The sequence below is a fragment of the Gordionus sp. m RMFG-2023 genome, chromosome 1 (genome assembly GCF_954871325.1).
Source record: "Gordionus sp. m RMFG-2023 chromosome 1, tfGorSpeb1-WG-v2, whole genome shotgun sequence".
Taxonomy (NCBI): Eukaryota; Metazoa; Nematomorpha; class Gordioida; order Chordodea; family Parachordodidae; genus Gordionus; species Gordionus sp. m RMFG-2023.
This window is the reverse complement of record NC_088775.1, coordinates 79,101,563-79,128,610: the sequence shown is the minus strand read 5'-3', so window position 1 is coordinate 79,128,610 and position 27,048 is coordinate 79,101,563. Positions and strand designations below refer to the sequence as shown.

General features: G+C 27.3%; 1 protein-coding gene across 3 annotated transcripts; it reads left to right on the top strand.

Moving 5' to 3' along the window:
• The first annotated feature begins 7,663 nt into the window (after positions 1-7,663).
• LOC135932073 (KICSTOR complex protein ITFG2-like) lies at positions 7,664-10,609 on the top strand. Of its 3 annotated transcripts, none has more exons than XM_065469417.1 (7): positions 7,664-8,045; positions 8,085-8,290; positions 8,335-8,472; positions 8,556-8,836; positions 8,881-9,036; positions 10,210-10,416; positions 10,470-10,586. In XM_065469417.1, the coding sequence occupies exons 1-7, from the start codon at positions 7,947-7,949 to the stop codon at positions 10,553-10,555; spliced, it is 1,173 nt and encodes a 390-aa protein (XP_065325489.1). In that variant the 5' UTR covers positions 7,664-7,946; the 3' UTR covers positions 10,556-10,586. The 3 variants fall into 3 exon arrangements, with proteins under 3 accessions (XP_065325489.1, XP_065325490.1, XP_065325491.1); XM_065469418.1 differs by having other exon boundaries at positions 7,664-8,120; positions 8,176-8,290; XM_065469419.1 differs by lacking the exon at positions 10,210-10,416 and having other exon boundaries at positions 10,470-10,609.
• The last annotated feature ends 16,439 nt before the right edge of the window (positions 10,610-27,048 follow it).

The window sequence follows — 27,048 nt, the reverse complement described above, 5'->3', positions numbered from 1 at the left end:
TATGATATAAACTCCTTTAATTAATTTATTTTTATTAAATAACTGTATTACATTTTTTTTTGGTAGAAGACACTGAATCTTTTCTTTCTATCAATAAATTAGAATTCTATAATGAACACAAAACAATTTCTCTTTTCTATGAAATTCCAACTAACTGTTTTTTATTGAAATAATTGAACAATATATATATTCATTTTTTTTATAATCATTTGAATATTAAACATAATAATTTTTCGAAGAAATAAACATATAAAATAAAAATCCATCATTTAAATTAATGTTATTCCCTAAATATAAAAATGTAAAATTTATCTTTGCATATAACAAATATAAGTACAACTATTTTTTAAACTAAATTTGCATAATACAACAAACACTTTTTAATTTTTTTTATGACTGACTATAGATACTTAGACACTTAAATTTTTATTTTATTATGTATCTAAACTCCAATAATAAAATTTACCAATTTTTTAAAAAAGAAAACTAAAATAAAAAAAGTATTTTTTAACAAAAAGAAAGTGTTTTTTATAACATATTTTTTTACGTCAATTATTATATATATACTATAATTACCCCTCAAGAATGACGGGGTTGAGGGGTAATTAGTTTGTATATATGGTACTAAATATACTTTATTAATATATTTTATATTAAAATTTAGGAAAAAAGGGCAAATTTGTGAATCACACCTCATAAGATATTCTTAATTTAAAGTATGATGACCCGTCTTTCTTGATGGGCGAAATGAAAAATATATAACTAAGAGTACAGAGCTCCTGTTAGTTAGCATTGCTGAGCCCGGTAAAAAAGTCGGGGATTGAGAATTTTTTCCTTTCTCTTATGATAGTTGTTACCTGTTACTTGAAAATAATATCCAATTTTTATTCTTTATAACCCCCCCCCCCTTTAGGCCAGATCCAATCCATTAAAACTAAGTATAAAAGCTATGTTTTGAGTCAAAATATATCTAAAGCTTTTACTTGATACCCATATTTGAAAAAATTTCCCCAACCCAACCAAAGATAATAATAATTTTGGTAGGTTGAGAAGTGGAATAAAATATGAGCCTTGGTTTTTTGATCAGGCCGAGCCCAGGCCAGCAAAAAAAAATTGTTTAAGTCAATGTCTGATTCATAGTTAATAATAAAAAAAATTCCCAAACGTCCAAGCTGATAATAATTTTAAAAATTTCCCCCAATCCCAGCGCAATATAATTTATAAAAATATTTTCAAGCCCAACTCATTATAATTTTAAAAAATTTTTCTCAAACCTGGCCAACCGTTAATAATTTTCAAATTTTTTTTCCCAAGTCTGGAGCTTCAAAAAAAATAAATATTGATATAATTAAATTATTTTATCAAAATATAGTTTCATATATAAGAAGAATTGTATTATAAAATTTAAGATAGAAGGGGGCTGAGTTGGAAAGAACTCTTGCCTGTGTAACATTTAGTCTGTGAATCGAATCTCGTTGATGAAAAAAAAATTTTCTTTTTTTTAAAAAAAAATAATTTAACATTAGAGGTATATTCTCCTTCGATTTATTAACATTAAGATGATAGGAAATTTGATAGAAAAAATAAAATTAACATAAGATTATAAGAAAGCTGATACAAAAAATAAAATTAACATTAAGATGATACGAAAACGTTCATTTCTTGATTACGGAGATTATATATATAGATATAAAAAAATAAATAATAAACTATTAAAATACAACAGTTACAATTACAATTAACCTATAATAAACAAAAATCGAGGCGATACTCTAACACGTAAAAAATAAGATCAAATCTTCGTGGTTATTACGATGAAAATTATGATTTTCTCTCAAACTTATGTTATGATGAGCCGTATTCCTTAATGACAAAGGTAAACGTCTAATTTCATGTGAAATATTTCCTTGAACTAATTACACATTATTTAGATTTGTGCTTTTCAAATCTGAAAGTTGTATACATAACAATTACGGCATCATACAGCGAAAAAAACACCTAAATAATTTCTATCTATTAAGTGTTCGAATTTAATCATCACAGTTTTCACTGACTTCTCTCAATTTGAATTCAATATCATCACGGAACAAACTTTAGCTATTAGCGAACAAGAACTAATATTGATCTATATTTTAACTTTTTCCTCAAAATGAAATTAAATAAATAAAAATCCCCCAACAATAACATTATATTTTTTTTTCCGTTATGAATTTCTGATTATTGTTGTTTAAAAAAGTGATTATGTAAGGGATTTTTTTTCTTTTAATGATTACGGTTTAAGTGATATAATTATGCAAATGAGGGATTCATTTATAGTCGAAGATCCTCCGATTCCATCAAATCAAACCTTGCGGGAAAAAGAAATCAAAGCAAAAGACGACCACTATTTCTCTTCGGCAACTAAGGTTAGTCAAGGTCTAACATTAATAACAACCTCAAAACTCGGACCAAAGCCTTCTATATTAACTTGCCCCACCTGTAAAACACAAGTTTGTAATTATAACATACATATGTTCATTTAACAAACCTAAATTTTGTTTTTTATGCAAATTTTAAATCATGCACGTTTTTTAATTTTTGAAAGACTTTCAACTTGTAAAGAGTGTATATACATGTGTCATATTGGGATATGGTATCCATATATATTTGCAATCTTTCATGTTTAAATCATTTATTAGGAGCGTTTTTTTTTGAAATTCTGATTTGATAGGAAATATATTTAAGCAGTTATAGAATACCCACTCTATTTTTGCTGTGAAATTTAGAACTATTCTTAATTTATAATGAAAGTTATATGGATATTGCATATAAATTTGAAAATCAATAAAATTAGGGCGAAATTGTATGAAATTTATAAAGTCATACTGGAGATCATATGTAGTATACTTACCCTTTAAATTTCTGATAATTTTTCTTCATAAACTTATATATATTTTTTTAATTTATATGAAAAATTAATATAAAAATTACTATAAATTGAGAGTTTCTAAAATTTTATTATAAAATTGTTTGAAATTTTCAGTGTGGGTACTCTATATATACTGAATATGTATTTCCATACAAATCAAATTTTTAACATTTAAAAATAGCTCCTAAAACAAAATCGGATTCCCCATGGATTTCATATCCATTATTAAAATTTTAATATAAGATATCCTTCGATATTCGAATACATAGTATCATACATTGTGAATTTCAGATAATTTTGCCTTTAGAATTTTATAGATTTTTTATAAATATTAAAAAAAAATACATAAAAATTTATTTTGCACAATTATCTGAAATGAAAGAAATATTCTATAACATTCTGGAATAAATTTCTAACAGAATTAAATCCTTGGATTTGCTAAAATAAACTTTGGTCATTGGAGCATATTCCTATTTTGCTAACCCTCTATGCCATTTTATATTAATGATCTTTATAATATATATTCTCCTATAAAGATAGTAACGGAAACCAGACCAGTTATAGGGTTACTTACCTGGCTCGTGTCAATTCCATTTTGCATAATATGTCCATTCGTAGGCTGTACTAGTCTGTGCGGTTTAATACCTTTTTGTATAACGGATACACATGACATACAACACTTCTGCCCACATTGTGCTTCTTATATTGGTACCTATGTTAGATTCAAATAATTTGTTTAAGAAAATATACTTTTATATTGTATGAAGGTTTTTTTTTATTTGTACATAATATAGTAATACTGATAATTGATTAAAGAAATTTATTTACATAAAATAAAAAATGTAATTTTTTAAATTAAAAAAAATGGGTTATTAATTTGGTAAAGCAAAATATAAGAACATTTATACAAAAAGCATCTGGTGTGGGAAAGGTTAAATAGCGTGTTCTGTGCCTTTAAATTTAGGCAAGCCATAAAATATTTTCTGGATTCCTTTTTTTAACATGTCACAGAAAACTATTGATTTATATGAATAATTTATGATATTTATTCTTTGGGGAAAATACCTGGGTCAATTTAATTTTGATACTTAAGTTCATTTTATTATAGGCTAAAAATATTTATTCCATGAATCTGGGTTTTACATTAAAATCGTTATATAGCAAAAAAAAAATTTATATAATGAGAGTTTATCCACTATTTCAATATGAGAATAGAAACTTGGAAAGGTCAAAATTTTAAGATCGGCCATGCTTTAATTTTTTTTTAACCTTCAAATCCTGCTAAGCTCAAATTTTCTTAGCCTAGCTTGAGCATCTTTCTTTAAATTTCGTTATTCATAATAATTTTTTTTGTGTGAAAGTGAAATTGACAATATAAGCAGTATGGTAAATAATAGAATCATTTTCCAACTGATAAGTTTAATTAAATTTAAAAAATAAAAATTTATTATCGGCTCTAGGGTTTTGTAAAAATAAATATTTTAGGTCAGGCTACAAGTTTAAAATATATTTACTTAAACCCCTTCCCTCTTCCCCCCCCCCTTCCGATTTTGAATTATTTCGATTTAACCATTCATTACCGAAGGTTAAAAAATCACTTAAACTTTAAAGGTGGAAGTTTGTATGAAAGGAATCTTATATATAAATAATGAATTTTAAAAATTTTATAGGCAAAATTCTCCTACAACCTCCCCCCTCTCCCTCTTTTATATATAAACGCTGGGGAATTAAGAATTCCTATATTTTACCCCTATTACAAAATTTTATAGGAAAAACTTTTTTAAAATATCTCAAAACAAAAATTTATAGAAAAAACATTTTAAAAATATATTAAATAAAATTGATATATTAATTTTAAAAAAAAATAACATAAAAAATAATAATAAGCGGCAATAACCAAGAAATTTTTTTTATAAAATTTATTTATTTTTTCAAAATCTATTATTAAACATGTCTAATAAAATGTGTTAAAAATATATGGTATTATTTATTTGGGAGGGCCTCCTTTGATCGTATTATTTTGATCGTATTATTTTGATCGTAAAATGGTCCATTTCCATTTGGTCCATTTTAGGTCAAAACGATTTTTTCATTCATATGAATTAATAGGTTAAAGTTAGGGTTATGGTTAGGGTTAGGGTTAGGGTATTCATTTCTTCTTTTAGCAAATAGTCTTAAATTATCAGCTACAGTATTAAGCATAATGTTTTTAAATGATTTTAATTTACCGCGATTAAATAGACCAATCAGAAAAAAATGGACCAAATTTACGATCAAATGACTTTCCGATCAAAGTTAGGCAAATCATTTATTATCTAAATTATTACATTTACCAAACCAAAGTGAGTCTTCCATTCATCATGGTCCATCCACTTCATACCTCTGGCCCCCACAATTATTTCTCCCACAAGATAATACTCATAATACTACATCTTTATCTACACATTCTTCCCTCTCTACCTTATTCCAAAATACAGATAGAATCATAGATCCTATCAAGAGTGAAATAATAAATATAATAAAGAAACTAAAAAATCACAAGGCGTGTGGTCAAGATAATATTCGTAGTGAATATTTAAAAACGGACCCTATATTATCCGCCGATATACTATTCCCTATCATATCGAGAGTATGGAAGGAAGGGATCTGCCCTAGTGATTGGCTATCGGCTACCCTAATTAATTTTCCAAAAACTAAGTACCCTAAAACTCTAGAGGATTGGAGAGGAATCTCACTAAATTCTATAATTTATAAGATTTTCACTAACATAATCCTAAATCGACTCAAACCTTTTATAGAACGAGATTATGTGGATTCAATAGTTTCATTTAGAAAGGGACATAATGCTCTTGAAGCTATTCTCAACTTAAAGATACAAATAGAGAAATCTATAATACGAAAAAGGCAATTAATAATTATAGCTCTTGATTTTAGGAAAGCTTTTGATACGATTATTCATGATAGGTTATGGATAGCATTAGAAGAAGTTAATACTCCAACCTCTTTGGTAAAAATATTAAAAAATATCTATAATGATTACTCGATACAAATTATCCATGCGGGTCATAAATCAACAAAAATACCAGTTAAGATAGGTTTGAAACAGGGATGTGTCCTTTCTCCTCTTCTTTTTAATTTTATTACAAACTATATCATAAAAAGAGTGACTAAACAATGTTTAGCTCAGATTCCCGTCGTGAAATTAAATATTCTTGCTTTTGCCGATGATATTTGCATTATAGGAGATTCTATATCACACCTCCAATTGCTAGTGGACATGATGACCCAAGTTGCTGATTTTTTTGGTTTAAAAATAAATATTGATAAAACAAAGTTGATGACATCAATATTCTCCCCTCCAAACATGAATCTAACGATACAAGGGAGAAAAATAGCAGAAGTTCAACAATTAAAATATCTAAGAGTGATACTGGATAGAAAAGGAAATACTAAACTAGACCTAATAGCTAAAATAAATAAAGGCAGACTGAAATATAGATCTTTTATGAAAATATGGAGTTCGAATCAATTATCAATTCCGTTAAAGATTCGATTATTTAAAACTTTAATATTCCCCTCCCTAATCTATGGTATAGAAACTTGAAAAGATACCAAACAAGAAAGTAAAAAGATGCAAACGTTCATTAACAAATGTCTTAGATATATTACCAAAACTTTCTACCCGTATAATACTTCGAATCATAATCTTTGGTCCAGATGTGACATTCTCCCTATATATAGACTATGTGAATATAGGAAAATCGAAATATTAGGGCACATTCTCAGACAAGCCCCAAACAACCTAGTATATCAAGCCCTTTTTATTACCCCTTTGGAAGAATTATCTCTCAAACCTTTCCTATCCTACAAAAATAGTTGGTTTGGTAGAATAAATCGATCATTATCGGACATAGATCTATCTTGGGAATTCATAAAACGTGCTTCGTTAGATAGAAAAACTTACAAAATCGTATTAAGACTTATTTACGAACACTTGACGAATAACTGATGAGAATGTAACAAGTAAAGATGATTAAATTAAATTTAGTTTAGTTTATTATTTAAAAATACAATTCCATATATTACTTTGATATATAACAAGTAAAGTTGAGTAAGTAAAGTTATTTTATTTTATTACTTAAAAATACAATTTCATATATTATATATATCTAAGAGTTGAAGTTATTTGAATAGGGCTATAAATGAAGGCAGATTAAATTAGTGCACATTGTAAGATAATTTCTAATAGATTACATTACATTATGAGATTTAGGTCTAATAGATTAAATAGATAGATATTTTTAACTAAATAATTATAAAAATTAAATATAATTATATCTTCTAACTAAATAGGGAACAAATCGTAAATAAACTAAATAAAATTTAATAATCATAATAAAAATTAAGACTAACTATAAAAAAATAATTTTAGATAATTAACTAATGACTAATAATTTGTATTGGATGATACAGTACTACTATTTTTTCCTTTTAAATATGCTCATAATCTTATTCCCTACACTATTATTATTATTGGATTGGGTGAGTTCCACTCCTCTTAATAATTATATCTGGGTTACAAGGTTTGTTGGTATCCTTGAGGAAAAAATCGGCATAATTATTATGGAGGATAGGGCCTCTATAGTAATTTACGTTCGCTCATTTTGGGCAGGCCCATGACCAACGTGCTAGATAAGATAAGATAAGATATATTAAATTATATTTTTTATCTCCAAACTCTAATTGACTGTCACTTTATTTTCTAATGACAGCTTATTAATCTAGATTTTAAAAAATTAAACTTATTTTCTAAAAATTATTAATACTCTCTCCAAAAGATGTTGCTCACCTTATGTTATAAATCAATTAATTACTTTATGTCATTGCTATAAACACACCTATATTTTTTATATTTATCTAGAGTAGAGTCTAATTTGTAAATTTATATATGAAGCTGCTAAATTCATTCAGGAATTAATATAATTATATATTTTGTCTTATTATATATTACTACAATCAAATATTAAAGTAGTGATATATGCATCAAAAAAAATATTTTCAAAATCAAATTGAGTTGCCTCTATATGGTACAACAAATAATTCTTCTATCATATTTGATGATGTAGATAATGACAATGTAAATAATAAAATGATTTATTACATCTTTAAAATATAGAATAATGAATTGATAATTGGTATCTTAGAAGGCAAGGTATCAATATACAAAGGTTCTAATTGCCAAAAGGTTGTATCTATATACAATTTAGGCATGATAACTAATGTATTATGTGGAAAAATTTATTTAAAAGATTATAATAATTTGCTTGTTATATCTGGTAAAGGTAAAATTCACATTATTGAAGTTCCATATTTAAAAAATGAGTATAGATTTGATTAGTTATTAAATTATTAATTTAATTTTTAAGTCCTCTAAAAACTAAAATTACTCTGATGCCAATATATAGTCAGCATATACCTGCTAACACAAAAACAGGTATCTTAATTGATTTTGATGGTGATGGACTTGATGAAGTTGTTATAGGTTTGACTGATAGAATAGTTAGGTATTATTTTTATATCTATTGATGATGTCCTTTTAAAATTATAGAACCTGTATGGTATATTAATCTTAAATATATTAATTAAGATCTTTTAAATGGGTTTTTGATGCACAAGTTAAAAATGACCTCCAAATCTCAACACAAAATTTAAAAGGAAAATTTATAGCTTATCATAAATGGGAACTCATAAAACAGATAGGGAATTTGTCGTATGACTTTAATACAGGTTTTTTGGGAAAAATAGAAGATAAGTATAAAACTTTGAGGTTACTTTGCTCACAGCCTAAAAATTCCTATGTGATTTTGCCCACACAAGAACAATTGAACAATGATAATTTAGAATACTTCTCAAACTTTCAGCATCCTGGTAAAAGTTTTTTAAAGAACATTTAAATATTTTAATTTATATAGACATTTCTCCCAATAATAATATGCCAGTGGAATATATAACTATAACACCATCACAACCTCAAGAAAGCTCCAATTCATCAACTGAAATATGTGGAAGCTTAATAATAAATTTACAAGATGTGAAACACTCATATTCTGCTTTAATAACTATAGATGGTAAATTATAGACATTTTACTCATTGATATTTTATTATAGTTAAAAAATATATCTTAATTTTGTGATCACTTTTGGCTGCTCTCTTAAGAGCCTATTATTTAAATGCAATGGTGCTGAGATGTCCTCTTAAAAATATAATATATAGCCAAAGCCATACAATAAGTGGGCCTAAGGACCTCTAATAAAAAAAACCGGTTACTCACTGAATCATGGGGAAATTTTTGATATTATATTTTTTTTATATAAAATAATAAATAAATGATCATCTGCATTTTGGTGGAAATTTTTATCATAAAAAATTAATTTTACAATAAAACGGAGTATATTTAAAAAAACTTGTGAAAATTTTCATAATTCTTTAATTTCACAATAAAAACAAGATGTGTTCTATGAAGCTATTAAGTTAGGACTATTATCAAATACTAAATTATTTATTAATCAATTTTTTAGAATAAATTTTTTTTTGTGAAAAAGGTTGATATTTCAGTGAAGAAATAGTTATTTTTAGATTTATAAATTAAAAGTAAGCACTTGTTTAATTTGGGGCTTTGTTGGGTTTGAAATTGAATGACCCATAAAATTAAATATAATTTAATTGATACTCATATATATATATAATATTGTTTTCATTTATTATAATTTTATTAAAATTGTATTGCGCATAAATTACAAACAATTAAATAGTTAAAGAATAAAAAAAAATTTGTGGAAAAAGGTTAATTCAAAAAAGAAATAGTTATAGATTTAAAAGTAAGCACTTGTTTAATCTGGGCATCGTTGGGTTTAAAATCGTTGAAATTGAATGACCCATAAAATTAAATATAATTTAATTGATACTCTTATATATAATATTGTTTTCAGTTATTATAATTTTATAAAATTGTATCGCTCAAATTATTAAAATACCAAATTAGACAATTTATAGCTAAATTGTTAAAATATATGACTTCATTCTACCAGACCAAACAAAAATTTTTTTTTAAAAATTAATGTTAAAAATTTCCCCGTGATTCAGTGAGTTACCAAAAACCCCATCTAATAGACCCCCCCCCCCCACCTTTTGCAAAATCCTGGATACAAATATGGATGACTTCTATTTGATATATAATAGTTTTATTATCTATTTTAGTTTCTAAGAATTTACATACAATCTCATATTTTTTTGAAACTAGGTAAACTTTATGTTCTACTCAAAGATAGTGTTGTATATTCCCTCAATCTTAAAGACTCTTTGTTTGGATTAGGGAAATTAAATTTATTAGATAGAGATCATGATCAATTCATTTTTTCTTCTTGGCAGGGAAACACATACATTTTAGATCCACCAAATAATATCACTGTCCATCAATTTAACCAAGATGTCAGAGCTTTTTCATTTGGTATGTCTAATGTAAATTTCATAAACTTAATTTTTTTTTAAAAAAAATACTAGGTTACTATTCTTTTAGGGATTCGAAAAAACTTCCATGTCTCATATATATTACCCTGGATAACATTGGTTACTTGACTTATGATTGATGTTGCCTCCGATTGTTTTTATAAATTTGTCATTACAGAATAAAATAATTTGGCATTACAATTTGTCTAAATTAATTTTTCATGTAATAAATACGAATTTGACTTTTTTGAAAATTTTTTATTATAAATATATGATAATATTTTGTTGTAATAAATTTTTAATAATTTTTTTTTCAGAATATTAAATTAAATAGTATGGATTTAAGGCGAGTATCGAACCCAGGTTATGAAATGAGTAAAATACAAAATTTTCCTATTTTATGAGGTTTTATTTAAAATTTATATTTATTTTGGGGTGGTTTTTGCGTCGTATGAACCTAGGAATGTAAAGCCCAGGCATAATCCCTGGGAATTTATTGAAAGGGGATATTTCCAAAGTTTCCAATTTTTTAAATATTTTTAAAAATCAGTAAATTAAGGTTAGGGTTCTAATTTTTCTTATAAATAATCATATAGCTTGGATACATTCATTCATTTGGAATATTCTCTTAGTTCACATTTTTTTTATTTGTACAACTTTCTTCAAATGGATTACCTTTACCTAGGTATTTAATAGGGCTGTGCCGATATTAAATATCGTATCGGCACCGATTATCATCGTTTCCAAAAATATCGGATCGGGCCGATACCTATACAAACCCGATCCGATTTTTTTACTTTTCTTTTTTTAGATTTTATATATATATTTTGCATTAATGATATTTTCTAAATATATATTTTTTTAAACAATGCACAAAACCCCATAAATTTTATATAGATTTATAGTATTTTAAAAGTTTTTTATAAAAACAGAAAGGAACACCCAAAGTTTTATTTATTTTAAATCTTTTTAATTAATAACGCCAATTTTATTATTTATACTTTGAATAAAGAATTTTTATAAATATGGTGTCTGAATTATGGAAATATTTTACAAAAGACAGATAATTTTGCAAAATGCGCTATCTGCGGAATTCTAATTTCACGAGGAGGAATAATGAAAAATTCATTTAATACTACTAATTAGAGAACTGCAAAGTAATTTTTTCGCAACCCGAGCCCGAATTTAAAATTTTTTTGTCCGAGCCCGACCCGAGCCCGAGCACACATTTTTTAGTCCAACCCGACCCGAGCCCGACCCGAATAAAATTTTGCAATTTAAGTTTTAATATTATAATAACCAAAAAAAAATTTATGTGTAATTCAGTTCAGCCACCTTAAATAAAAGTTTATTTGACGGCCATAATCTATTCAAGATATATATTAAGTTGCATTTTATTAAATTTGTAAAAAATATTATAAAACGATTAATATACAAGCGAATTTAAAAATTATAACGATTATATAATACAATAAGCATCATTTATGCGAATATAGATATGATATAAAAGTTAATAAATATATAAAAAATATAATGAACATATTATATTATATTGACCTCATCAATATCATTATCAAAATTATCACAGCGTGAATAATTATGATATATAAATCAGAGACCTGCAGAGGTACCATTTGCACGGCCCGGCCGGTTTTAAATTTTTTAGGCCCGGCCCGGATATTTAAAAAAAATTTTTTACGGCCCGGCCGGATTTAAAAATTTCAGGCCCGGCTCGGAATTTTTTAAAATTATATTCGACCTGGTGTATACAAAAATTCACTTATGAGGTATTTTACCATATTTTCCAGCGAGTAATATCGCTTATTATTTAAAAAATGCATGTAAAAAGCTAATATTTTGAGAATATTATATTGAATTTATAAAAATTATAAAACTGTTATTTATAAAAATGGATATTTTGAGCATAAAAATAAAACTAATATTCATAAAAATGGTAATAATATTTGTCATATAGTATATTTTATATTACATTTAAAAAAAATAAAACTAATATTTAATTTATAAAAATGGGAAATATTTTGAGAATATAATATATTGTATTTAATTTACTATTTAATTTATAAAATAAAAATAAATCGCTATTTAAAAAAATGCATGTATAATAAATAGTATTTTGAAAATATAATCTAATTGCACAATATTAATATAATTTATTTTATAATATAAATTTTTAACAAAAGAAGATAATTGTATTATATAATATTGTAAAAAAAAATAATGAAAAATGTTGGATTAAAAACTTTCATGACTCAATGTAAATATAACAAATGCAATAAATATTTGACAGTTTGCAAAGTAAAAAATCAGCATGATTGACGAAACCCTATACTCAAGAAAGATATTAAAAATTCACAAATTATCATGAAGAAAGAGAAGCATATCTACCTTTTCAGGTTGAAGATTACTTCTTATTTCTTCAAGAATTCTCCCAGTAGTGGAAAAATTCCGCTCACAGCTTGCACATGAAGCAGGAATTGCTAATACCCGTTTTGCCAATTTTGCTAAAATTGGAAATTCACTTTGATGAGCCGCCCACCACTCTAACAAATTATCCACCTTAAATGTTTCATCTATTTTTTTATTTATGTAATTATAATATTCATCATCGGGTATTGATATTACCAGAATTACCATCGCCCCATTTATCATAAAACGATTCAGTTTGTTTAACAACAGTAGTAATTTGACTGGTCTATGGTATTTCATTTACTTCCTAAGCCTCTTGTAATTTTATATAATCTTTTATATAGTTTTCCGTCATTTTGCGATCTGTCCCTGACTACATACGTAATTGCTTGAATTTGGGACAGAAAAAAAGAGAAATAAAATACTTGTGTAAAACAAATTTTTCAATTAAAAAATGCTTTATATTAAGTAAAATCAATTACAAACTTTAAGAAGTGATAATCCTTTATTTGATTGTTTTGGTAAAATATATTCTAAAAATTTAGATATGAATTATAAAAAAATATATTAATAATACTTGAATATTGGGACTTATTTAAGATATTCCTTTATTTGATTGTTTTGGTAAAATATGTTGTAAAAATTTAGATATGAATTATAAAAAAATATATTAATACTTTGAATAAATTTGCAGGAAATTAATAATTAGATCGATCTGTGGGTTGTTAGGTTGTGTTAACCATCACCCAATATTATATTAATCATAACTATAATATAATCTTATAACCATTAACTCATAATGTAAAAATTTTTATAAAAAATATTAAGCCCGGCCCGGGTTCAACAATCTTAAACCCGACCCGGCCCGGATATATTTAAAAAAAATTAGGCCCGGCCCGGATATGTTTAAAAAAAATTTTTTTAGGCCCGGCCCGGGTATATTTAAAAAATTTAATATACGGCCCTGCCCCGGCCGGGCCGAGTTTAGGGCCGGGCCTGCAGGTCTCTGATATAAATAAAGAGGCGTCCAGTTTATCTGGCTTTAAACGAGTCCTTCTCTCCTCAAAGGCCCTACCAGCAGCTGAAAACGCCCTTTCACTGCTAGCCGACGAAGCAGGGATAGCCAGGAATTTAAGAGCTAAAATACTTAAATTTGGAAACTCATAATGGTTTGTTTTCCACCATTTTAAAATATTATCGTCATCAATACATAATTTCGGATCTAGGTATTTTTTTAGCTCGTCAACTTCGGCGCTAGCATCAGAATACGCATTGTCAGCCTCCCATAAAGAGAAGTCCAAAAACGTATCTACCACCTCTGTATTTTCTTAAGAAAAAAATATTCATTAATAATATTAAGATATATATTTACTTTATTATTTTTTTAATAAATAATTTTATTATTAATTTAATAAACCTTTATTTACTACTCTATCGGTTGAGCACGAGTTAGATGGTGAGTTGTTTAAGACTTTTGCTCAATCACATCTGTTGATTTTCTCTGCATTAATCAACGTGTTGATATGTTGACACAAATCTTTATAATGTTCCCGGGATAACATTTTCATATCCCGAAATTTTGGGCACAAAAACGTCGAAATTTGGTGGAATAAATCTATTTTAAATTTATCCACCAATATTTCCCGGCATCTTAATGAAAGTTGGTTTAGCTGATAGTTTAAGCTAGGATTAGCTAAAAAACTCAATATTTTATGATAACATAAAATAACTTTGTGAATAGTAGGTTTTAAATCACTCTCAAGTTCATCACTCGCAATTTTAAAAGGCGTCAGAAACTTGATCAGATCCCTCATCATTTCAAAATCAATATTTTCAAGTCTAATCGACTCCTCTGGAATTGAGGATTTCCAATATGTCATTAAATTGACTAAAGATCGATTCAATCATATTCAACCTACTATTCCACCTAGTCTCAACACAAATGTGGAGAGTTTTATCGAGGCGATTAACTAATCTAAAATGTAATGATATATTTTAATAAAAAGTTAAATTAACATACCCACTCTGTTTCATATACGTTACTAAACTTTTACAGTCATTAAAACATTGATTTATCTCCGAACAAGATTCAATATTTTTGTTATCAAAAGTATTTCTCAATACTGTATTTAATAGATGAGAAGCACAATTTAAACGCTTATGATTTTCAAAAGCTTTAATCATATTAGCTCCTTGGTCAGTAATAATTAGAATTTCCGATAAATAGGCCCTGCTGTATCCTGAAACAAAGAATACATGGATTTTTATAAATATTTTTAATGAAATCAATACCTAACAAGGTGAAATTTCTATAATTTCCTTTTTGATATTTTCCCCTGTCTTTTTTTCCTCTTCAAATTTGCATGTAAACAATACAATTTTATTTAGTTTCCAGGAATCATTTATAAAATGAATTGTTAGAGTTACATATGATATTTTTTTATAATCATCAGTCCAAAGGTCTGTGGTGGCTATAAAAAATTATTAATAATTTAACCATATTTTCATAAATTTGTTACCAGCACATCGACCCTTTTTCATATATGAGTTTAATATAGGAAATAATTTATTGCGGATACCATCAGCAGTATCTACTAAATTTCTAGAAATTGTCGTAGGATTTGGAATGATGCTTTTAACATCAATATTTCCATATATTGAACCAATTTTGGCAAAATATTGGCAACAATCAACAAAGCCTTCCCATGAATTGTATCAAATGATCTCAAATCACGTCCACAAAACATAGTAAGCACCTTTTTGCACTCTTTTTTCAATTTTGTACAACTTTTGAGTTTTTTCGGATCAGTACCAAAAAGACTATCAATTGTTAATTGTGTCGTTTTACTCTCTGCTGTTATACTTGTATTTGTATATACACATTTATGTCTTTTAAGTTGATTTGTGCCTAAAATAATTTAATAAGATCATATTTTATGTATAAATATCTAACCTGTTGTTATTGAATTATATACATAAATAAATTTGCATATAATACAAATGACATAATTAAGCTTTTCTTTATTTTCATCATATATAAATGAAAATTTCTTCCATACATCAGATTTTTCATTAAGATTCTTCCTTACTTCATACTCTTGTCTTAATCTTTTCACCAATTCTTTTTAATTTTGCATCCATTGAGATAATTTTTTTAATATGGCTGTGTCTAAAACTAAAAAAAATATTTAAAATGACTTTAATCAATTAGATTGAAATAAACAGAGTTGGGCAGTACTGCGAATACTTGTATCTAAGATACATGATACAAGATCCCTTTATATCTTGTACTTAGTATATTTTGACATTTTTAATAAGATACTAATATCTGTATCTAAGATCCTTAATTCTGAAAAGAATCTTGTATCTGTTTGATACAAGATTCTTTTTAATATTCATGTTTTAAATTTTACATATCACAGTATACATCTTATTTTCTTTGAGAATCTTGTATTAATTTCCTAATTTTTTTCTGCCATATTTTAAAATATTGACAACCAAAATTAACTGGAAAATTTACAACTCATATTAAGGTAGTTAGATTAAAAAATAATAATATTAAAACGAAATAAGTAAAGATTATATTTTATATATAAATGTAACTTAGAATATCATTACCAATTTTATATAATATTTTTTAATTTCTAGGATGATTAACATTTATGGTAGTGAAATTTATATTATAGAAATAAGTTCCCCTGAATCAAATCCAAATCTTAAATTTTATATGGAAATTTTTTAAAACAAATGTTAAAAAAGACAATGTATAGGCTAGATAAATAATAAATAATGAATAAAACTTATCTTTAGTACATAAAATATGTCTTATCTTGTAATACACGGGAAACACACAATTTAGTGATAAAATAGTTTGGTATCCGGTTGTTAGATTTATAAATTAATAATGACATGACATGTTAATATGATTGACATTTTAATCCTAAAATGTGATAAATATTAAATAATATGATTTTATAATTAATATTATAAATTATACTGACTATTTAAGATATTAATATTATTATTTATTTTCGGGTCGGGCTACGGACAGCCCGTGCAGTTCTCTACTACTAATATCCGTAAACTTTTATAAATAAAAAATTGATTTCTTAATTACATTTGGTTCAAAGATGGGTGATGAAAAATCAATATAAAATATCGGATCGGGTTTTAACCAATATCAGATCGGATCGGTTAAAAATATGTGGATCGGCACAGTCCTAGTTTAATTACGCTATTTTTTAATTTTAGAGTAATTAGCATATTTGAGTGAATATTTTGATGTAATTTATTAATTATAATATAAAACCTTATGATTTTGGTGTATATAAGCATATGTTGCTTTAAATTATTAAGAACATCAATAGCTGATTTATAGGGTTTAAACAGTTATTAAACCCTAAAGATGATTAAAACTTAAATCACTTTGGGATCTTCATATTTGATGAAAATTTCTTAAGGCTCATGATGGAGAGTTATACCACCCCTCCCCCCCCCCACCCTACCCAAAAAAACGATATACCCAAAAAACAAAAGTTTTTCTAGAAAATAATTTGAATTTAAAATCAGTACCTTCAACTTACTTTTCAATAGTTTCGAAAATAATTATATAAATGCTTATAAAGTATTCCTTTAACTTATTGGTAAGATATATTTTATTTAGTAGGGTGATTTTTTCTATTATGTAATAGTGAGAGGATTCGCACCCATACTCCTTTCACATACTTTCGACTCGCTTTTGTTATAAATTTGGCTATTTATGTAATAATACTACCTTAAAAAACTTTAATCATGCCCAAATAAGACACTTAGGAAGTAAGTAAGCCCATTTCAATTTAATTTAATTTTCTCAATTTTTAAATATAAATTTTTATAATCTATAATTTTTGTATAACCATGATTTAAAACGCTTCGCATAATGTTTGGTCTATAAATATAAGCCAACGAGGAAAATCTTTGAAAGTAGTCGGATTAGATTTTATTTCCAAGAGCATCATAGTTAATGTAAAATTTTATTATATCTATAGACCTTTCTCTGAATCAAATCCAGTCTGTTTATGACTAGGGCTATGCTGATATTAGATATAGGATCGGTACTAATATTTAGCATCCATTTTTTATTGTTTATGGTTATTTTTTGATTCTCTATTTATAATTATAATATTTTATAAATAATTTAATAATCATACATTAATGAAAGGAATTAAAATACACTTTATTTATTGTAATGTTTAAAAAAATAATTTAAAATTTACACTATTTTTTGTTATTTATCTGCAAAAACAAAAGGATTTTAAAATATCTAACGAGACATTCAGCTAGTGTTATTAAACCGCTAGATTTAGCCAATTTTTAAAAACTTTTACTTTAAGATTTTGGCCAAAAGTAAATTATTAAAGCTTATTAATTTTGCCCATATATGGCTCAAAAGTTTGGATTCTATTAGCGAAATTTCTAGATTTTGGTAATATTTCGCAAAAATCCTATTTACTCTTTTTAAAAATCGGCTAAATGGAGCTGTTTAATAACATTACATTCACCCAATAAACATTCCAAATATTTTATGTGAGATTATTTATTTTTGGAAAATATAATACATTTAATCATTAGTGATAGTTGGATTTAGAAAATATTGATATTTTTATGACTTTGATACAAAGATAGATGTTATAAATATCGTCTTTTTTTATTAATATCGGATCATCGGTACCGCTCTATTTATAACTATGCACTGCATTGTGGTATAAGTTACTTATTAAAAAAATATTTAATTTTGACTTATTAATAACTATAGTTTCAAATGTTTAAAATCATTAATATCAAAGAAGGGTCTTTTTTTCATTTCTAACCATGACTTAAAAGATCTTAAAGATAGTTGCCCCTATCTGGCTAAGAACGGAAACATAAAAAAATGTTGCAATGGATTTTAAATTTTATTGCTATAAGGCCAGCACACCTTCCCTAAAGCGTCACCATTTTGAAATCAAATTTATGAAACATTATATTTAAACCACAGATATCATAGAACATTATTTGTAGAAATGGAATCACTATTAATGGTTGTGGTACGATGTTAAAAATTAGTTTTCATGGAACAAAGCTGGGTATGGGATTTTAGAAGTAGAGTCCTGCACGGAGCTGTTATGGGCAAAACGGTTAAATAAGAGAATTTTGAAATATTAAAGTCTAAAATATATAAGATATTTTTGAGCAAAAGGAACATTAATCTATAATTGGTGCGTTATATGGAATAAAAATTTTATAAATAATAGCAGAGGTGAATATATATTGAAATGTACAATGTGCCTAAAATGGTAATACTCAAAATATGCTATTTTTGATAATTTATTTACATTCCCTTATTGTTATTGATTAATGTATACTTAAAAATAATAAATGTCAAAATTATTAATATTTTGTTCAGTAAAATTGTGATCAAATTTATTTTAACAAGCCCTGGTGCTTGGCTATTTTACGCTGGCTACGGAGTAAAATGGCACACTTCACATAATTAACCATGGCTCCTAAAGTATTATAGGTATAGAGCTATATTCTTTTTTTAACAGAGGGAATGGGCTATATAAAAATTTATAATTTGTTTTATTTTTCCCTCTAAGATTTCTATGGTAAAATGCAAATACCAATTGTTTTACCCCGATTTCCCCTACTTATTTATCTTACGAGAATTCGCATATATTTACAAAATAACTTGTATGCAAATTTATACATCATATACTGTAACTTTAATACATCATACAAATTTCCCAACCCCCCCCCCCTTCTCTGCCTAGGAAACTTATTCCCTTGCAAATTTAAAAATTTCTTGAAGCATTCTAATACCCATTATCTCTTTTATGTAGACATTATCTAATCTTACATAAAAAAAGTGATTGAAGTAATCTGATATATCTCGGGTCACCTAAGCCATGGTAGTCTGAATGGAAGACATAGATAGACTTTTCTTTATCTGCTATATCTCAATTTCGAACTATAAAATCCAATAATGGGAGGAGATATTGAGTCATCCGATAAGCGATATAAAAGAAAAAATTCAAAGATGACTCAAAAATTTAGTCACAGCTTTTTAGTATAGAAAGGTGATGCTTTGAGTATAGAAAGGTGATGCTTTGAGTATAGAAAGGTGATACTCATAATCTACATTATTAGATGATGCCATTCTCCCTTAGGTATTCATGAATATTTTCGGCACGTCCTATAGACACATTGCATAATTCTAAGCTTTAAAAATTATAAAATTTTGTAACGGATCTGTTGATAAAAATTATTTCCCCAAGTTGTCTACCCCTGTCCAAAATCATTTCGCCTGGTTCGGTTCACGATGAGTCGGTCTCTAATCTACATATTGACTAGTTATATAATTTCCTCAACTCTTCTTTTGTGATGCCAAATTATTGAATAAATGTGTTAATAATATGCCACATAACATAGGTGTAGTCAAGGTTTTCCTGTTATCGTAGATACCATTTTAAGCTTAAAATAATTTTTTACAATAATGACTAATTAAAAATCATTTATATAAAAAAAGTCAAAAAAAAATTATTTAAAAAATGTAACATAGCCAAAAGTCATTTAAAAATCTCCATGAGAAAAATACCCCCCCCCCCCCCTTAGTAAAATCTTGGCCACGCCTATGCCTCAGAAAAATTTTAAAATAATAATAAATCAGTGTTTTAATTTAAAATTGTTCTTCATAAGATGTTAATTGAATTTTACAAGATATATAGTCCTCTTTCTTATAATGATTTTCATGAAACCATAAATTTAATAGAAACTCCTAAAATCGATAAATATTGTAAATTTTTAGGTTATATTCTGAAATCTCAAAACTCGAAAAATGCGAAAAGTAGGTTATAACATGATTTAAAATTTTCAAGCCGCGTTTATAGGGCATTAGTAATTTATTTCCTTTATAATATTTATAAATTAAATTATACCTAATTAGATGATTAATTTTTATTTTTACAACATGATTTTATTTGTATAAATAAGAATAATATATAATAAGTGTAATATAAATGTAATTGTAAATTGAATTTAAATTGAATATAATATTAACTTTTCGTTTGTAAATTACATATTATACAAACGTCAATAGATTCAATAATAATAAACACTTTAGTAACAATTTGTTAAACAGTGACACTCATGTATTTTATCTTAACTTTAAAAAATTGTTTTTTTTACATCCTTAAGCTATTTATGGCGTAACTTAAAATATTTCAAATGTAATAAGAATTGTTTCTTTCTTTTTGTTAAAAACAACTTTTATATTTTAAAAAATCAATTTGCTTATAAACTAATATTAAATTTTATATTTTATATTGTATAAATCAATTTACTTAAAAAAACGAATGTTCAATTTTATATTTTAACTTTAAAAAGATCAATTTATTATAAACGACATTTAAATTAAATTGTCAATATATATAGGAAACTATTTTGAGTTATGTAATAATTATATTTTTTAAATTTAAATATCAATAAATTGACTTAAAAATTATATTCTTGAAGTCTGCACCATTAGAAATCTTTAGAAATTTCATGGTGGCAGCGTATCCTAAATTAAAATTTTCTAAAATATTAAATATAAATTAACTTCTTAAAATTTTTATAAAATCCAATACTATAAAATAGAAAAATTCAAGGTAATTGTAAATTATAAATTATGAAACAGACCTCAAATAATAACGTTAATATTAATATTGAATTTCCAACATACACAGGTAATGGCGATGTTTTTCTAAGTCGTTTCGAAGACATATTCAACGATGCTCAGATCTCTGATATCGAAAAAGCAGGATCCTTCACAAGAAGACTACCAGACGAAGAATACATTAAGCTCAAATCGATATGTTCACCTACCGATTTCATCAATCTATCGCTATTGATTGAAAAATTTAGGTTATTACACCCGAGGAAATCTACAAGTTCGAAATTGTTATTATTCAATGCAGCTGTACAAGGTAAAAGTGAAAGTTACATCAATTGGGTAAGTAGATTATGTATTTTACAAAATGAATGTTCGTTAAGCGATAGTAGAGTCATTGAAAAGGTAAAAATTTTATCAAATAGCAGAAGTATCAGGCAGAAAATTACGTTGAAAGAGAATATTACGTTAGCAGAAGTTTTTAGTTTAAGAGATGATTTTGAGGAGACAGAATTAAAAGAAAATATAATCGCTAAAGTTGAAAACATTTCTTTAAGTGAAAAGACTGAAGAAGAGTAAAACATTTGGAAAGACAAAGAGGCATGAAAGTTGAAGAAAACAAACAGGTGGTCAGATACGACGATAGACATAATCCACGATCGAATAACGATAACAGACAACTATGGACTACGAGAAACAACAACTTTCAAAGAAATAATTATCAGGGAAATAATTACAACCCTAGACATCAGAACTATAATGCGGGTAACTACAATAACGTTAGGGCAAATTACCCAGGATTATACAATAATTCTTCGAGATATGATAATAGAGCTAGTTATAATAAAAATGACTATAATGATAATAGATTTAATAATGATTATAATTACAGATATAACAGACATTATAACGATTCAAGATGTATTCAAAGATATAACGATAATCATAATATTGGAAATCGAGGAACAAATCAAATGTGCGATTGTAAATATCATAACAACGACAATAATCAATCACGATATACAAATAAAGTAAACACTGTAAATATAGAAGAGATAAAAGAAGATGATAATGACAAACTAGAAAGAAAAGAATATAATTTATACAGTTTAGACATAAACAACATGGATGCCGATAATAATTACACAGCTAACGATGCTTATAAGGTCACGGTATATTTGAACGACATGCCTATTTTGATGCAGATTGATACCGGATCAAGGTATAGTATCCTACCGATGTATGTTGCAAAAGAGATTGGTATCAAAATATTAAATAAATCAGACACAAAATTAACTGGTTATGATGGGAGAACAATAAAGGTGTTAGGAACTGTCCAAGTAAAGGCGAAGTTCGAAGACAAAACCCAAACATTAGATGCTTATGTTGTCCAGAGTGACATGGTTCCACTTTTGGGTAGGACCTGGATAGCAGTCTTTAGAAATATACTAGATAGATTTGTAAACTTAGTCGAAGAAGATTATAACAATACTATTCAAGAACTGATCAAACAATGCGAGTCAAAACTTAGCAAGAAACCAATACTACGCAATTATGTCAAACTACATCTAAAACAAGGTGCTACACCGAAAATCATACCTCCCAGGCGTGTACCTTATTCAAGAATTGACTTGGTTACAAAAGAACTACAGAAGTGGATAAGCGACAAAATAATCGAACCTGTTGAAGAGGTAAGATGGGCCAGTCCTCTCACTCCTGTTGTCAAGAGCGATGGTTCACTTCGGCTATGTGCTGAATTCAAGAATACTATTAATCCTGCGTTAGAGGATTTCAAGTACCCAATTTCACGCATCAATGATCTTATAGCAAAGTTATCGAAAGGCAAGAAATTTACAAAGATCGACTTTAAAAATGCATTTCTTCAAGTTCCAATACACAAAGAATCAAGAGATTTTCTCACTATTTCAACTCATAAAGGCTATTTCAGGTTTACAAGACTTCCGTTTGGATTAAAAACTTCGTCAGCAATATTTCAACAAACTATGGACAATATTTTCGGGAACATGAAAGACGTCGTGTTTTATATTGATGACTTATTGATTACTGGGGAGGACGATGAAACTCACGGGAACTTCATAAAAATGGTATTTGACAAAATATCAAAGTATGGGCTTACACCAAACTTCACAAAAAGTATATTTTTGAAGAAAAAACTACAGTTTCTAGGTCACGATATAGATTACAATGGAATCCATCCGAACGCAGATAAAATAAAGGCTATTTTTAATATGCCGGAACCTAAGACAAAAGAAGAGTTGGCAACTTTTTTGGGGATGGCGAGCTATTATCGAAAATTTTTGTGCAATTTTGCTGACATCGCCGATCCCTTATACAAATAGTAAATAAAGACAAGTGGTCATGGGATAGTACACATCAAGAAAGCTTTGATTACCTAAAAAAACTCATAAGCACTCCGCCTACGTTAAATTTTTATAACCCGGATCTACCAGTGGGCATTGCAACTGATGCTTCAAAGAAAGGTTTAGGCGCAGTCTTATATCATATTGAGGGTGATGGCAAAGAAAAACCCATCGCTTTCGCGTCAAGAGCACTATTGAAATCAGAGTTAAATTATACCAATATCGAAAGAGAAGCTTTGTCGGTAATTTACGCGGTTAAAAAATTCCAGGAGTATTTAATAGGCTCAAGATTTGTAATAATTACCGACCACAAGCCACTCGTGTATATATTTACGAAGGGACTCAAGGACAATTCTTCCATATCAATGCGACTCCAAAAATGGAACTTGGCTATGGGAGCGCATGACTTTACGATAGTTCACAGACCCGGGAAACGAAATATTGTACCAGACTGTTTGTCCAGATTACCACTAATGAATACAGAAGAGATGGTACAAAAGTTAGATGACGAAATAATTGATGACAATTTTTGGGACACTCCAATAAATTTTTAAAGAATAGTTAAAGAAACTAATATTGATCAAGAACTAATGGAAGTAATCAACGATATAAGGAATCATGAGCAGATAAAGAACAAAACGTATAAAAATATGGTATTGGAATTGAGTTTAATCAAAGGTTGCCTTTTTAAAGAGAATAGGATCATAATACCGAAAGGTATGAGAAAAGAGATTTTGCAAGAGTTGCATAATGGGCATCTCGGTGCTGGAAAAACAAAATCATTAGCGAGAGAGTATCTGTGGTGGCCTGGTTTAAATGCAGAAATAGATCAGGAGGTAAAGAATTGCGATGCTTGCAATAAATACGCAGACAATCCTCATAATATTCAAAACCCATGGGAAACAGCAACGAAAGTATTCGAGCGCGTACACATAGACTTTGCAGAGTTCAAAGATAATAATTTTATGGTATGTGTTGACGCCTTCAGCAAATTCCCTATTATTAGGAGAATGAGAAACACAACTACGGAATCAACGATTAAAGAATTGATGAAAATAATAAGTTTATTTGGTATACCTAATAGAATAGTCAGTGATAATGGAACTAACTTTACCAGTAAATTATTTAAGAAATTTTGCGAAGATCACGAAATCGAACACTTACTCACCGCACCTCACCACCAACAGTCCAATGGCCAATGTGAGCGTATGATTAGATCAATGAAAATGAATATGAAAAGGAATATGGAAAATAATAATAAAATAGACGTAGACATAGCTCTAGAAAAGTTTCTTTTTAATTATCGTAATACACCCAACGCAACGACCAACAAAATACCAAGCGAAGTAATGTTCTCCAGAATGATTAGGACAAAATGGGAGTTGATAAAACCGAGGGATGAAAGAGATCATATACTAAATCGCAAGATATCAATAGATAGGGATATAGAAATAGGAGACAGCATATGGTATAAAACTTTTAAGGATAATAATTGGGAAAAAGGTACAATAATGCGCAAAAACGGAAATTTGTTGTATGAGATAGATACTGGGAACAAAATTATAAAAAGACACTTGAACCAAATAAAAAAAAGATCAACTAATGTTGAACCTTCTTCTAATGGTGCAACAGTTTTTAAAGCGAATGTTAATAATAATGCATCACCTTATACATTGAATTTTAGAAGGGGAGGTGATGAACCAAGAAACCAAAATGTACAAGTGAATGATCAGGTTCGCAACGTTCAAAGACCAGTTAGAAATAGTGTGTTGCCTAGAAAATTTGAAAATTTTATAATGAATTAAATTTGATAATAAATTTTTTTCCTCTTCCATATATTAAAACAAAATTAGTTTTTTTTTGTGTGTGGAACTAAATTGATAAAACGTACAACAAAAAAAGATCAACGAAAGGGTTAACGAGCAAGAATGACAAACGACAAAAATTATAGACAGAGGGCAAATAAGAAATAAAAAAAAAAGTGTGAAATGTTAAACAGTGACACTCATGTATTTTATCTTAACTTTAAAAAATTGTTTTTTTTTTACATCCTTAAGCTATTTATGGCGTAACTTAAAATATTTCAAATGTAATAAGAATTGTTTCTTTCTTTTTGTTAAAAACAACTTTTATATTTTAAAAAATCAATTTGCTTATAAACTAATATTAAATTTTATATTTTATATTATATAAATCAATTTACTTAAAAAAACGAATGTTCAATTTTATATTTTAACTTTAAAAAGATCAATTTATTATAAACGACATTTAAATTAAATTGTCAATATATATAGGAAACTATTTTGAGTTATGTAATAATTATATTTTTTAAATTTAAATATCAATAAATTGACTTAAAAATTATATTCTTGAAGTCTGCACCATTAGAAATCTTTAGAAATTTTACAATTTTATTCCTAATAATAATTATAGACCTAGTATCAAACCTAACTCTATTCAAAAGAAAGTGATATGCTTTCGTTGCGATAAGGCAAACCACATAGCGAAAGATTGTAGAACCCATGCCATACAAATGATTCTGCCACGGACACCTCGCCTGTCATTTTCAAATAAAGCAACCATCGATGCGAAGATAAATGGGTTGCAGCTAGCTACGGAGTTTGATACCGGCGCCGCGTGTAGTGTGATTGATGAGGTCACCTAGAATCGTATTGGCAGACCACAACTATCACCGGCTTATAAATTAGTGGGATATAGTCATATCCAAATCGAAGTACTAGGTAAATGTACCGTAGAAGTCAAAGTAAAAAATCTTTCGAAATTTTTACTTATTTGGGTAGTTAAAGGGGAGAACTCCCTTATTTTTGGGATGCCTTTCATTAGAGAATTTGATATAAAACTACCGGAAGAAGTTCGTATTAATAAAATAAATATGAATGTTCCCTCTTTAAATACGATTGCTTCAAAATTCCCTCAAGTTTTTAAAAAAAAATTAGGTGAAATCAAACTGCAAAAGGCAGTCATCCGAATAGAACCGAACACGTTACCGATTGCATTACCAGCAAGAAGAGTTCCTTTTCCGTTGCGTCGAACCATTGAAGCTGAGTTGGACAGACTTTTAGACGAAGGCGTTATCGAGAAGGTGGATCCAACAATAACTCCAATCACTTGGGCTACGCCAACGGTTAATATCTTA